The sequence below is a fragment of the Orbicella faveolata genome, unplaced genomic scaffold, assembly GCF_042242905.1.
Source record: "Orbicella faveolata isolate gen_17 unplaced genomic scaffold, um_ofav_v1 contig_35, whole genome shotgun sequence".
Taxonomy (NCBI): Eukaryota; Metazoa; Cnidaria; class Anthozoa; order Scleractinia; family Merulinidae; genus Orbicella; species Orbicella faveolata.
Genome location: NW_028301564.1, coordinates 11342501 through 11356669, shown reverse-complemented (window position 1 = coordinate 11356669; position 14169 = coordinate 11342501). Strand labels below are relative to the sequence as shown.

General features: G+C 37.7%; 2 protein-coding genes across 5 annotated transcripts in view; both read right to left on the bottom strand.

Annotated features, from left to right (window-relative positions):
- Nucleotides 1-193: 193 nt before the first annotated feature.
- On the bottom strand, nucleotides 194-1703 carry LOC149103271 (uncharacterized). Its single transcript, XM_089274033.1, has one exon. It carries the CDS (start codon nucleotides 1361-1363, stop codon nucleotides 359-361), a length of 1005 nt encoding a protein of 334 aa, XP_089130159.1. The 5' UTR covers nucleotides 1364-1703; the 3' UTR covers nucleotides 194-358.
- A 6598-nt stretch (nucleotides 1704-8301) lies between these two features.
- LOC110054759 (uncharacterized) overlaps nucleotides 8302-14169 on the bottom strand; it is a 31424-nt gene continuing 25556 nt past the window's right edge. For all 4 annotated transcript variants that reach the window (XM_089272506.1, XM_089272507.1, XM_089272504.1 and 1 more), the window contains 5 exons: nucleotides 14037-14057; nucleotides 13059-13108; nucleotides 11928-12199; nucleotides 11696-11744; nucleotides 8302-10984 (listed from right to left, as the gene is read on the bottom strand). In XM_089272506.1, coding sequence (XP_089128632.1) covers nucleotides 10903-10984; nucleotides 11696-11744; nucleotides 11928-12199; nucleotides 13059-13108; nucleotides 14037-14057 — 474 coding nt within the window. In that variant the 3' untranslated portion in view covers nucleotides 8302-10902. The remainder of the gene's footprint in view (nucleotides 10985-11695; nucleotides 11745-11927; nucleotides 12200-13058; nucleotides 13109-14036; nucleotides 14058-14169) is intronic.

Below are 14169 nucleotides of genomic sequence, written 5' to 3'. Positions count from 1 at the left end.
TGTATCTGGTAAAAAATTCAGAAATTCTGTTGTTCCTTAAGTTTTCGGTAATTATAATAGTAATAATAATATCAAAATAATAATAATAATAATGATTTATTATCATCATCGTCATATCATATATGTCATGATATCATGGTTACTACAACTAATGCTAATACTACTACTACTACTACTTTTTTTTTTTTATAAATAAGGTATATACAAGGTAAAAGTAAGTAAAAGAAATAAACTATTAAAACCTATTTCAACAGTGTTTACATAATGGCTCCCTCCTGGGTTTCAACGTCAATATCGGTATATTACAAGGTAAAAGTAACTAAAAGAAATAAACTATTAAAACCTATTTCAACAGTGTTTACATAATGGCTCCCTCCTGGGTTTCAACGTCAATATCAATGTTCTTAAAGTCACAAAAGGCTTTCCTTCTAGCTCTTGAACCTCTTAGGCAGATTAGTGCGGATCTTAGTAAAGCGAAGGATGTCCTTGCTCTTATCCAGGAGATTGTTTTAGCATAATGTTCTCCTTTCTTGATGGAGATCAACTGCGCCAGTCTGGAATGGTATTGCAGGCACTCGTTTCCCATGCCGCCTGTTGACGTGAAAATAAGGGGTTTAAAAGTTCCTTGTTCGATATCCAAAACCCTCCTCGCGTAAAGACGCTTCTTCTCGTTCTCATGATTGCGGTATATCTGTTGGAGCTCTAGGTCCCTATACGAATCAGCATTAGGGTGACAAACCCTCACGTCAAAGAATGCTGATCGTTGGTTCTCCCAGAACCCGCGCGCATGAATATCTAATCTCGCATCTGGAGCTCGATTAGAACCTCTTCCCAGCTGTTCACCCGAGATGTCTTGCAGGACAGGCTCAATCTCAACATCGGTACAAACCATATTCAGGAGTTCGGCTTCCAAGTCCCTCAGCTCATTGTGACGTTGGGTAACGAACCCACCTCTCTTGCATATCATTGCGTGGTCCACTGTAAAAGCATCACCGCATACACAGGTGGAGGGGATATCATCGACCGGCCAATCGTAGCGCAGTTTGATTGCATCGCGGAACTCTCTCTTATTTAGATTGAAACCCATTTCGCGAAGGGGGAGTACCGTCAGCCAAACAGATGACCCTTTTTCCGCAGCAAGGTCAAGTGCCCGTTGGACTTTCTGTGGGACTACCCCTCTGATATGCTCTGCCCTGTCTTGGAGCACCGTTGCTCTCTCACTCCTCATTGCCTGTTGTAGTGGCTTGACCAAAGAATCATCCGGCATCTGATGGGATTGAGCCACGATCTGTTGGACCAGCGGGATGGTAACTTTGACGGAGGAGGATTGCTCAAGATTTGCGTCAAGACACGGGTTTGTCATGCCAAGCCCCCCTAGACGGACTGGCAGTGCTAGAATGTCCCTGTCCAGCCGCGTGCACCTATGCTCCGTAATTGCAGGGATGAGCACCTTAGATATGGCATTCTCCAAAGGCTCCAATAATTCTTGAATATCAGGCAAAGTTCTCAAAAAATAGGTCCATCGGTGCTTGAGGCCAAAGGTGTAAGCAGCATAACACGCTTGAGGCTGAGAAATAGCAAACTCTGCCAGCTTGGTAATCTCGCTGACCCAGCTGGTCACCTTCTCGCTAACGTATTCCTCTAAATATTCCCGTGAACCTATCACCGCACCCAATAATAATAATAATAATAATAATAATAATAATAATAATAATAATAATAAAAGCTTTATTTAAAATTGAAAGACCGATCAGCGAAGTCCGGGAGGAAGACGCTGGTATACACCGATGATCAGTATCTTTAAATTACTTGGTAAAAAACAATAATCAATCAAACAATACTAAAATTGCAATTGCAACATCGAGCATGTGACCCGCCCGTGATGATCGAGCAGGGTTTCAAGAGTAATCTAAAAAGTGAGATTTGCCCAGAAAAACTCTCATTTAACTAGTCAATGTTTTAGAATTTAAAAATCACGGCCCTTTATTCCCATATTTAAATTGTACAAATAGAATTGAGGTGTTTTGCACTGTTATTTTAACCCTCGGATGTACAAGCTAACTAGTACCTCCACCGTGGTAAAAGGGGGAAATGGATGGAACCCTCTTGGGTTTGCGCTCTGTTTAGGCACAGCGAAATAAATTTACATTCATTAGATAGCCCTGAGCTTGTCCTACAAAATGATACCATATTTGTTGGTTGTGACGTCATATGATGCCAAATGACGTCATTTGACCCGCCATCGTGGATCCGCCATCTTGGATTTTACTTTCTTTCTTAAAAAGTCAAGAAATAATGGAAATTGATACAAAATCAAGCCAGAATGCTTATGAAATGTACAAATTGGTGAATTTCTGGAATTTGATTAAGAAAACTGGAAAAAATGCAGAATTATGTCAAAAAAAGTCGATTTTTGGCCAAACCTACATGAAACTAGTGGTTGCTATAGAAACATAAAAAATGATGGACACACAATTGACATATTAAAATATCCGCGAAGGATGAATGAACAGCTAATGAAAGTTTTAGCCCCTTAGAGTAAATCGTCTTTTCAAAATTTTGAAAATACCTTATTGGGGGGATGGCATCCACCCCCAACCCCCTTATACATCCAAGGGTTAAGGGATATTGCAAAGAGTTTTTCATTCAATGAGCTTCCACTGCCCTAAATAATATTCAAAGACTTTGGTAATGACATTAACATAGAAATAACTTTGATAAACTGATTCTATGATATCTAATATTTTTAGATTTCGCCCTTGTCTCTTTGTTAAAACTAGCCTCTTGTCATGTTGTTTGAACAGCTTTTGTTACCAAAAAAAAACAGATGTCAAAAATGTTATTCTTGATTTCATCAGGTCAAGGGTGATTCTAAACTGTGATGAAATTAGTTTTGATTTAGAAAGTTGGATTTAAGCAATGTTTGAGTCAGAATTTGAGCCAATTTGCCTTATAGCTAGATGTTGCGTGACATGGGTAGGAAATGGACATTCCTTGATTGGCACCTGTCACTTCAAATGAATTGAAATTCCTGGTGTGAACTAAGATAGGTTCAATCTTTATTTGTGTGAAATACCAATAAAATTCAATGTATTCTGTAAGCAGTAGCGGTGTTTAAATTTGATGCTTATTTTAGTGACATTTTTGGGATTTGGGGCAAAAACCCAGGGGGGATGGTCTAACTCCTAAGGGAAACATAGGCACGCAAGGCGTGTAAGAGTTATTTTTTTGTGAACTATAAGTCTCGGAGATAGGAGCATTCGTGGAACTGTTTACAGTAATGATTTGGTTGATTTGACAAGTTTTTTTTGGTTGCGATGTACAGCAAGAAAGAAACTGGAAGTTTATGATGTACATACGATGTTACATCGGTAATGGTAAGATAACTAAATAGTAAGCCATAAAATGTTTGACCGAACAAACTACAGTAATCTGACACGTCTCCAGATTAATGTAGATACCATCTTATTTTCTAACAGGCAATTTTATTCGTTTTTTGATACAACCCACACTGTGATTGGTCTGACACGCGCACATGCATAACTCCCTCACTCACCGATGACGTAGCCCTTCCCCCGGGGGAGGGGGGAGACTCCTCTATATGGGCTATATAGGTCTGTGCGGCCCCGAAGGGTATGGTTTTTCAGCCGTTTTGGTCATAAATAGGGTATCGATTTTAGCTGATTTTGGCCATTTTGGTCATAAATAGGGTACGGTTTTTGCACTCTAGCCTTGATATGGGTATGCTTTAAAAAGAAGCCACTTTTTCATCATTATCGAAAAGAAAATCAACAAAAGCCCTTCACAAATTTATATGTTTACGGTAATTTAACATTGGTTTGAACTAGGGAGCTAATTATAACGCAGTTCTGAAACAGGGTTTTGATTTGAGGGTCAGGTCGTAAATAGGGTTTCGAATATTTGGTCAGGTCATAAATAGGGTAAGGAATATCGCAGATTTTGGTCATAAATAGGGTAAGGGTTTTGGGAAGCGGGCCGCACACTCCCAACCAATTTTTCTGGGAGTACCCCCTCGGGAGCCCTTCCAGCCCCCAAGAGGAATTTTTGCTCAAAAGTACTCAAGTTAATAGAACTTTTCGCATTTTATACGAGTAGTAAGTTTACTCTTTTTACACAACACAACGCAACAACACTACTTCGCCGAAAATTTAAAGAAAGAGAAAAAAAACCTCTCTGACACGCTGAAAGTCTGATTTAATTAAATTGCACTTTAACTTGGTGCCACACAGTCTTCAAAGAACATTTGAACAGTTTTCATACTTTTTACCTTTAAAAATATCGGACTGAAAAGAATGTCATAAAATGCCCATCAAATAAAAATATTAAACTGCTACTGCAGAGACGTAAAAACACTCTAGAAAGGAAAGCTTGTAAGCTCTAATTAACCGCGCGGCCATGGGCCGAGCGCGGTTCTAGGTTTACCCGTGGTTTATTTTTTTTAACCGCGCGGCCATGGGCCGAGCGCGGTTCTAGGTTTACCCGGGGTTTATTATTTTTTTTTTTTTGTCGGTGACCAGACGCAGACCTCCGCTCGGCCAAATTTGGAGTCACGCAACGTGTGATGTTTTTGCGCCAGAAGCTGTTAAAACATAAATACACGGACAATTTTACGGATATTATTTTCTCTTTTGTGGAAAAAATATATTTTCTTTTCGTTTTATCAAAGCGTTGGATTTAAAGGGAATAATAAACACGCTAAAAAAAAAAGGTATTACGTCAGCCATGGAATGCGTTGACGTTGCAGCTTTCACTTTCGCTACGTGAAAAATAAGATCGTGTTTACTTTGCAAGTTTATTTCGGCAGAAGCGACGTTCATTAATTTATCTGTAATTTTGCGAGTATTTCTTGTGATTTTAGGCAAATAAAGTAAATTCTTTGGCTGTTTCATCGCAGCGAGTTCATAGATCGGAAGGAAAATTAAATATTTGCAAGCCAAGCAACGAACTTGTCAGAACGTGCAAGGATTACGTCATTGGTAGGGAAATAACCACCGTACTAAAGATAGCCGTGGATAACGCAATTCTTGAATTATGTGACTTGTGTGACTTCTTTGCTAGCCCTTTACTCAAGGGAAAAAACAATTTAATTTAATCGTGATTTTTAAGAAAGAAAGCTGTTGTTAATAGTGTTCGTATCTTCATGCCCATACGTATCCCGAAGAAAGTTCCAGATTAAGACTATTACGTCATCGGAGATTTCACACCGGTTACGACTGATGGTGCAATAATACAGTTTGTGTTGATCAGGTAATGTGGTGTCTACAGTAATCAATGAATCATCAAGGATTGCTTTGGAATGTACACTGCGTTGTGACTGTAGTGCTAAGAAAACAGTTCAATTTTAAAAGCGCGGTTATAAGATCTAACAGATCTTCTTGTTTTTTGTCGGTGACCAGACGCAGACCTCCGCTCGGCCAAATTCCGAGTCACGCAACGTGTGATGTTTTTTCCGCCAGAAGCTGTTAAAACATTAATACACGGATAATTTTACGGATATTGTTTCCTTTGTTGTGGGTAAAATATATTTTCTTTTGGTTTTATCGAAGCGTTGGATTCAAAGGGATTAATAAATACGCTAAAAGAAGGTATTACGTCAGCCATGGAATGCGTTAACGTTGCAGCTTTCACTTTCGCTACGTGACTAATAAGATCGTGTTTACTTTGGAAGTTTATTTCGCCAGAAGCGACGGTCATTAATTTATTTGCAAGTTTGCGAGTATTTCTTGTGGTTTTAGGCAAATGAAGTAAATTCTTTGGCTCTTTCATCGCAGCGAGTTCATAGATCGGAAGGAAAATGAAATATTTGCAAGCCAAACAAAGAACATGTCAGGACATGCAATGATTACGTCATTGGTAGGGAAATAACCACCGTACTAAAGATAGCCGTCGATAACGCAATTCTTGAATTATGTGACTCGTGTGACTTCTTTGCTAGCCCTTTACTCAAGGAAAATATTAAATTTAAACTTGACTTTTAAGAAAGAAAGCTGTTGTTAATAGTGTTCGTATCTTCATGCCCATACATATCCCAAAGAAAGTTCCAGATTAACACTATTACGTCATCGGAGATTTCGCAACGGCTACGACTGATGGTGCAATAGTACAGTCTGTGTTGATCAAGTGATGTGATGTCTACAGTAATCAATGAATCATCAAGGATTACTTTCGAATGTACGCTGCGTTGCAACTGTAGTGCTAAGAAAATAGTTAAATTTTAAAAGCGCGGTTTTAAGATCTAACAGATCTTCTTGTTGAATTTACTCCCATATGAAAAACAAAAGTGTCGAGTTACCATTTGTAACTAAAAATAGCAAACATCTCGTGGGAACAAGTGGCGACGATTCGTCAGCTCTAATTGAATTTACTACTTTGTGAAAAACAAGAGTGTCAAATCACCCTTGTAACTAAAAAATAAAAATATCTCGTCATATTTGCATGCAATAAGAACAAAACAATCGTTACCTGCACTTACTATTGTAAACGTTAGAACTGCTTCAAATCTAAATAGTCTCGTCTCCTCTAAAACATGTCCTAAGAACTAGAACCGACGATTCGTGACCTCTAATTGAATTAACTCCTTGTGAAAAACAAAAGTATCAAGTTACCCTTTGTAATTAAAAATAAAAATATCTCGTGCCATTTGCCTACTACTCATGAACTGCTTCAAAACTCAAGACTCATCTCGTTCATAACTAGCCACCATTACACTGAAAATTATGTACTCTAAAACAGCCCAATGTACGTATGTAACTGTCACACTCCCCTCCAAACCGGACTAAAAATCACAAACCGGCAACATACACGTCACTCTTTATTTTTCAATTACCAAAGTCCTTGTGTTTATACATACCTTGTGTTTCTCACGTACCATTTACCTTTACAACAAGAAATTTGATTGGCTGTTCATAGTAGATCCAATCTGATTGGTGTGACATACATACATCTCTCACTCACTCACTCACTCACTCACTCACTCACTCACTCACTCACTCACTCACTCACTCACTCACTCACTCACTCACTCACTCACTCACTCACCCATTGACCCGTCCATAACATACCCGACGCGCCGACTAAGACGTATTTTTTTTACAAAAAAATAACTCAAAAATCACAAAGCCTGCCCACTTTGTCTTTTAGAGTTGTTGGGTAGTACCTTTAATCTGGTAAAGTTTCATCCAAAAAGGAAAGATGGCATGTATCACCCCTGCCTGGTCCTCTGGTAAACTCGGCCTTAAAACGTTTGTTTTTATTCTCTAGGCAGTGATAAGAAATCCCATTTTCAGTGATTCCATCTTTGATTGCGCAAAACTTGCGATGTTCTTGACAGTCACGTTAGCATGGCATTTGGCGATAGTAATTGCCTTTATTCGTAGTTAGGTCAATGGGAAATATTCTTCCATTTGAATCTATGGGCCTTTTACGCTAACATTTGGCATGTGGCACAATCATTCCAGCTCAGGTGTCTGAAGTCTTGTTTTCCACCACATTTTGTTTACTCAGTACCAGGATTTCCTTTCTTTCCTCGTGAAGTATCGAACAGGATGATCTTTTTATGACTGGCCCTAGCCCCAGTTTCCCTCAGCCCTCAGGCAGGAGCATCCAAATGATTTGCTGGCTTCATTTTCACTAACTCAATCCTGGCTTCTTTTCCGAAAATAAAATCGGTCGATATCTAACATCGCTAGATCACAGTAGCTATAGTGAAGACCTTTAGTAAATTTAAAACTGGCTTTTGAGCGAAATCTCCACGAAACTTGTCACTTCTGGTCAGAAATACACTTGTTTTAAAATTCCCTTTAAAATCTGTTAAAGGGTATAATCGAACGGTTCTAGTTTGAAATAACGCACTAAATTCTTTCAGAAAGGAAATTTCGAGTTGAAGTGGTGAAATGTTCCGTCCAAGAATATAGCCAATCAAATTATGGGTAGTTGGAGGTTTCGTCCCCCAAGCGAGAATAGAGTTTATGAGTTCAGGGGGGCGAACTCGGTGGGCGCGAAAGAGGTGGCATTCAAATTATGCCTCTCTAGAGCCGCCCGCTCCTCGTGTCAAGGAAACCGTGTGAATGCCCCTCCGGCCAAGAGGGACGAGTGGCTCTAACAACAGACATGCAAGGGAACTGTTGCTTATTTATAGATCCCCCGCCCCCTTCCCTCGCCCTAAACCTATTCTCACTCCCATAAAATTTTGTTGCCAGGTGCTCTGGGTTTTCTTGGACAATTCGAAGTTTTGTGTCATTAGTTACGAGGGGGAACTGGACATTGAGCACACAACTTCAATTTACAGTATGCGATAATTTTATTTACCTCAGTTCGGACAGACAGACAGAAAAACGAAAGTATTGAGTAAACAACAGAAATGTATCAAATGTAGGAGAGAGGCTTAACGGGGTTCCATAGACCTGCAGGTAATTGTTACACCATTTGTCACTTGACTCTGCTGCACCTTTTTCCGCTAAAAAAATGCCAACCCTTTGATTAGGGCATGTTTCAAACAAATATTTTGAATGGTGGAATGCGTCAGAATGGTGTCGACAATTACAGCAGGTCAAGACATCCCACGAGGCATAAAATCACTTATTAAAGCGGTCGCCGCGCCCTGAAGGCCTGTGAAAACCTAAAGATTTTTGAAGGTAGCTTTGAACGACATTATATAACATAGAAATCTATTTTACAAAAAATGGGTCTATTCCTTTCACCCTTTAATAAATTATGATAATGAGATTCATTATGAAGGAAAAACGGATATTGAGAAAGAAAAATTTGCTGCTAACAACCGTAGTTCAAAACCCCTTTTGAAAAAAACAAAAAGCCTGGAAAAATGATGATTCTTCACAGTTTTACAGGAGCATTTCCTTGGGAACAAAATGTCTATAAAATGGGTCCACGAGTCAGTAAAATTGAATTTTAAAATGGCCTACATCCGTGCATTATTACAAACAAAATGAAATGTTTTTCGGTATGAAAATGATCTAAATATGAAATTACCGCATATAGCAAAACACATGACTCCAAGAAAAGCTGGGAAATAAAAAGTCTCATATAAAATGGTTTCACTTCTGTAAAATACCAGAAATATTATGCGGTTCGTATTTGAAACTAAAAGACTGAATGGTCTCTAAATATGTCAAGTAAAACTGTGAAGACATTATCAAAATGTTACGGCTTACACCAACCCATTCATAAAACAATGACACTTTCTACAGCATGCATTACAGAAATACAAAATTCTCTGGTTAAAAGAACTGTTTACGGTTAAATACCTCCCCAACATTTAAATACTTTATTCAAAGGAAAAAACGATCCCCCCCCCCGGAAAATTGAAGCAAAAGAATCTGCAAGAAAAGAACTTTGAAATCAAAATGTTTGTCAAATTTCCACTCAAATTTCTCTAACTTTTTTAATACCATAGTAAAATAAAATAGACCTAAATTTGATTCAATAACACACTTTCTACAAATGATATACTCTGTCATTCGTTATCATCAACGCTTTCAGCTTCAAAAGGGATTAGTTTTATAACCTTGCTTACAATTGGCTAAATTTCGTTTCCACGTGTACAAAACAGCATATCACGTGTGCTATGCACTATCATCCTACATGGAATGTACTGAAGGCAAGTAAGGTGAAAGATTAAAAATAATTCTGGGACAATTGGACCAGCTGCATCATAAACCTCCCCATTATTTCATAAGAACTTTCTTTTAAAAGTTCAGACGCAGATCCGAACAAACTACAAAATAAAAGTTGAAAACATTTTCCAGTTCTAAGAACAAATTGTCAAGATAAATTGAAGAGATCTGCAGTTTTCTGTCTTAACTGCAAACTTGATGTAATGCCAATAATAACACATTGTACCAAGTTCTCAATTCGGCACGCATGAGTTAAGTGATCTCATAATACTCTGGTCTCGTCCTAAACATTTAGTTCTCTGAACCAGGCAGCACACGGATTCTAGGATTTAAGAAAGGTCCCAGTCGTCAATGAAGATTAATGGACATTAATCTGCAATACATACACTGTAACCCTTGAAACACACTGTGGACCTAAAATGTTTTCAACATCTTCAAACAGCCAAGTAACTTCAAATCATATTATTTAAGCTAAGCACGTCCAAAAAAACAGAAACAGTCAGCAAAGTAACTTGAGATGTTGATAATGTGGAAATTCAAGATGCAGCTTTGGCCTAGATGCCTGCTCAGTCATGCTGAGAAATACAGAAATAGTGTAAGTCTTGTATTAATATTTCTAAACAGCTTTCAGGAAACCTGGTTTGGCATTTAGTCAGTATATTGTTAAAAAGCAAACCGTTAAGAAGGTTGAAATATGCCCTGCATACTTAAACTGGTAAATAGTCCAGAAAATTATAAACTATAGTACACTGTAGATATGATTTGCTTCTGACTGGCGTGGTTGCTGAGATAACCATATATTCTGTTTGCTTGTTTGTTTATTTATTTATTTATTCCATATGAAAAAATATTGCATGTATTCTACAAAATATACCAATAACAAGGAATATGATAATACTCTTACTTAATTCACATCTCTGGGAAATGACTGATGCCAAATATTATTTATATAGTGCAACACTATTCATATACTGTCCAATACTGTCCACTGGGTGTAATAACTATTATAATTATTATTATGAAACAATCTACAGTTTGTGTATTCCCTTGCCCAAAAGTTTCACTTCAGTAATATACCTCATTTACTAGCAAATTAATTGTGACTTCACTATTATCTACCATTTGTTTATTGAGATGGTGTTCTACTTCTATTTGAGTGAATGTCTACGTCCACAATTCCGGTCCGGTCTGTGGTTTACAGGATCATTTACAATGGCTTATGTTCATTCCTCACTCATATTACGCTGCATCAAGATGACTTCTCAGTCTTCAGTGAATCTTGGATGCGCTTCATGCCTTCTTCAATGTACCCAAACAAGTGGACAATTGAACTACAAAACAGAACAGTATATAAGTAACGTATATCTCTTGCCAATCAGGCTCAAGGTCCGTACTATAAGTTGAGGTTTTTCCCTACTGAAGAGGGAAAACGCAGCATGGACCGAGATGAGGTTAGAAAGATATCTATTACATCTCTACTATGTGTTGGATGGGTTTGATAAGCAATTTCACACATGAAACAGCTTCAAATGACTGACATAACTCAATAGCAAGACAGTTTAATTCAAAATCGTTGCTAAGTTGTTAGCCTGATTTAATTAATACATGTTGTCAAAATTTTTAGAAAACGATCATTTCTTCAAGTTTAATTGCCTTGAGGGTTAAGAAAATGTGGAGATAAATTATGAGAAACATTGGCGACAAAAAGAGTTTCAAATTTTAGTAGTGCATGGCCTGCCAAACTGACCAATCACAGCGTGCATATTAACTGAGAGAAATAACAAATGTTTTTAATGTACAATACCTCAGTGAGCCCTACAGTTATTATGGGGTTTCCTTCAGACCAAAATACATTGTCCTATCCATTGCTCGCATAATTTCACATTATTGGACACGAGACTGTGTTTGACTGTGTTTGTGCTTTCAACTTTTCACAGTTATGGAATGTCTGTCAAACTCTACTTAATTCTTGTGAATTCTCAGCCCCACCCAAAATAAATAACATTACCGCTAAGTTAATTGCTTAATATACGTTGAAGTACCTGTGAAGGGTAAGCGGTCCACACTTCCGATCCAGATCCATAAAGAAATCTGTTAGGGAAAAATTACCATCAAGAAAAATGAAATTTAGGCCAATATTTGACCTTGCTATTATGCCTACCAATTCAATATGATCGTAGCCAGCGATGGATGATGTTGATTTCCCCCCCTGACACCCTAATATATTTATTAAATGTATTCTTCAAGAAAAACAATATCCTTGTGGTATTTTACCTCTGAATTCAAGTACAACAGGTTGAGCCTGGTCCCACATATCTTGACTGTACACCAAGTTATTAACTAGTAAAACATGCTGCTGGGTCATAGCATGAATCTTCTGTGGAATGCACACGTTTACAGGTGAAGTCATTGCATTAGAGCCTGAAGAGGGTTTGCCATTCCTAGAGGGTGTGGTCATAGTTTCATTGCTACCATTGCTTCCCACACTGCCAACGCTTCCTGAGGGGGATGGAGTGGGTGAGAGAGGGGACGGGGTGCCGGTAGTCCTGTGGACAAGAAACAATAATACTTTGATGAAAAAACTTCTGTAGGTTGGGATATCTCAACTACTGCAATGTTAAGGCTTTATGAAGCTGCCTTACTCCTGCACAATTCCATTTAGACTAGGATGCTGGATTTACTGGCTGCTAATGCAGTAACTGCCTTTCATGTAACCATACTTATATACACAGATTCAATGACTATACTAATTTATTAATTATGTTTAGACTCAACCAAATTTATTATATAGATATGTGTAGTGTTTCTATGCATATTTAGTTTTTAGCCTGTCAAACACATCTTTCATGAGCATCTGGCTAAGGGTACTAGATAACCACCCCCTGAGTATTTGATGTGAAATAAACTATCTTAGCTTATTTAATATAAGATAAAATATGATAAGCCCCAACCCATTTCCAAGGTAGCTAAGAAAGGCAAGATAGTAAGGCAAAGGAAATTTATATCATGAACAGCAACACAACTTCTTTGAAAACAAAATGCTTTCAGTGTGAGCCAAACCACCACATTTAATCAGAATTTGTTTTCCATTTTTATTTTCCTTTTTTCTTCATACAGTTACATTATTTGAGAAAAATACACATTGCAGAGTTTCAGACTTTCTTTTTAACTTTATCCTCGTGTCACTACCCAAGAAAATGACCAATGATCTTTGTTTAGGCTGGAGTAAATGTCCAGCAGAAATGTATTGTTTGGTCTTTTGTGCTGGTTCCTTTGCACTGATACACATGGAGAGAACTTCTATTTTACATGTACATGAAGCAGACTAAAGATGTGAGGTAGGCCCTACTCTAACTGTACTCACAAAAAAATACTCCAAACCAACACAAAACTTCCATCACTTACTTTGTATTTGATGTATAGGGTGAAGGAGCTTGAGTACTTTTTGGAGGACCCTGATTAACAACAACAGCAAGTGCAAATTTAAGTTCAGAAAGAAAGTCACACTTTGTATCAATGCATTGCATTTTAAGGTCATTCCTCACATTTGCATTGCGCATCCTTACTGCGCATAATTTATGGCGTCATTAGCGCGTGCTCATGCACACGCATATTGAAAACATGACGGATTTGCCTTGATATTGAGCTCTTTCAGTTGAAAAATGGCTCTAGCTCACCAACGAGCACGGGCACACCAATTTTTTTCCAGTCATTGTAATCAACTAATCATAAGCTTCGCGTGAGAAAAGACTGATCTAAATTCTATTGCTGAAAATTTAACAAATAAGAAAAATAGCAGATACACTGTGGTCTTTTCTATTTTGCAGTCGGTAACCACGTCAAGAAATTTAGTTCAAATTTTAATCAAGGATTTAGTTTTTTGTCAGAATCAAACTTAAAATGCTTAGTTGTGTCCGACACAATGTATTGACTGTAGTTTAATGTGTTTTCTTATGAGTCTGGGCTCACAAAGATTTTACAATTACTAGGAATGCGTTTTCATAATAAACATTAAATAATGCCAAAATGGGGCATTTTCAATGCCTCACTGCTCCTTAATGAGCATGGGCACCCCCCTTTTTTATTTCAAAATTGAGGTTATCATATGACAAATATTCAAGTTTGAACAAAAATCTATGGTCACTTTTATTTCAGAGGAATTACCTTAAATATCCAACTAATAAATTATGCATTTCAATAAAAATAGTATACCATTGCATTGACTCTCAAATAGTAACTACGGGGATCAATATGAAAACCATTAATTTTAGCAATTTCAAGCAGCTAATGCACATTTCAAAGACTCTTGGTTTAAAATGTTCATAAACGCTGGTTAAAGTTTGTAATGCGTTACCTTTTCTTGTCATTTAATGGTACACTTACCCTAAAATGCTCTGTGACCATCTGCAGATACAACAAAGAAAACAAATGCTTGTCAGTGATAGGATAACAAACAAATTAATAAAGGGTGGCCCAAAACTTACAGACAAGCTCAACTGAACTAACTACCTTCTTG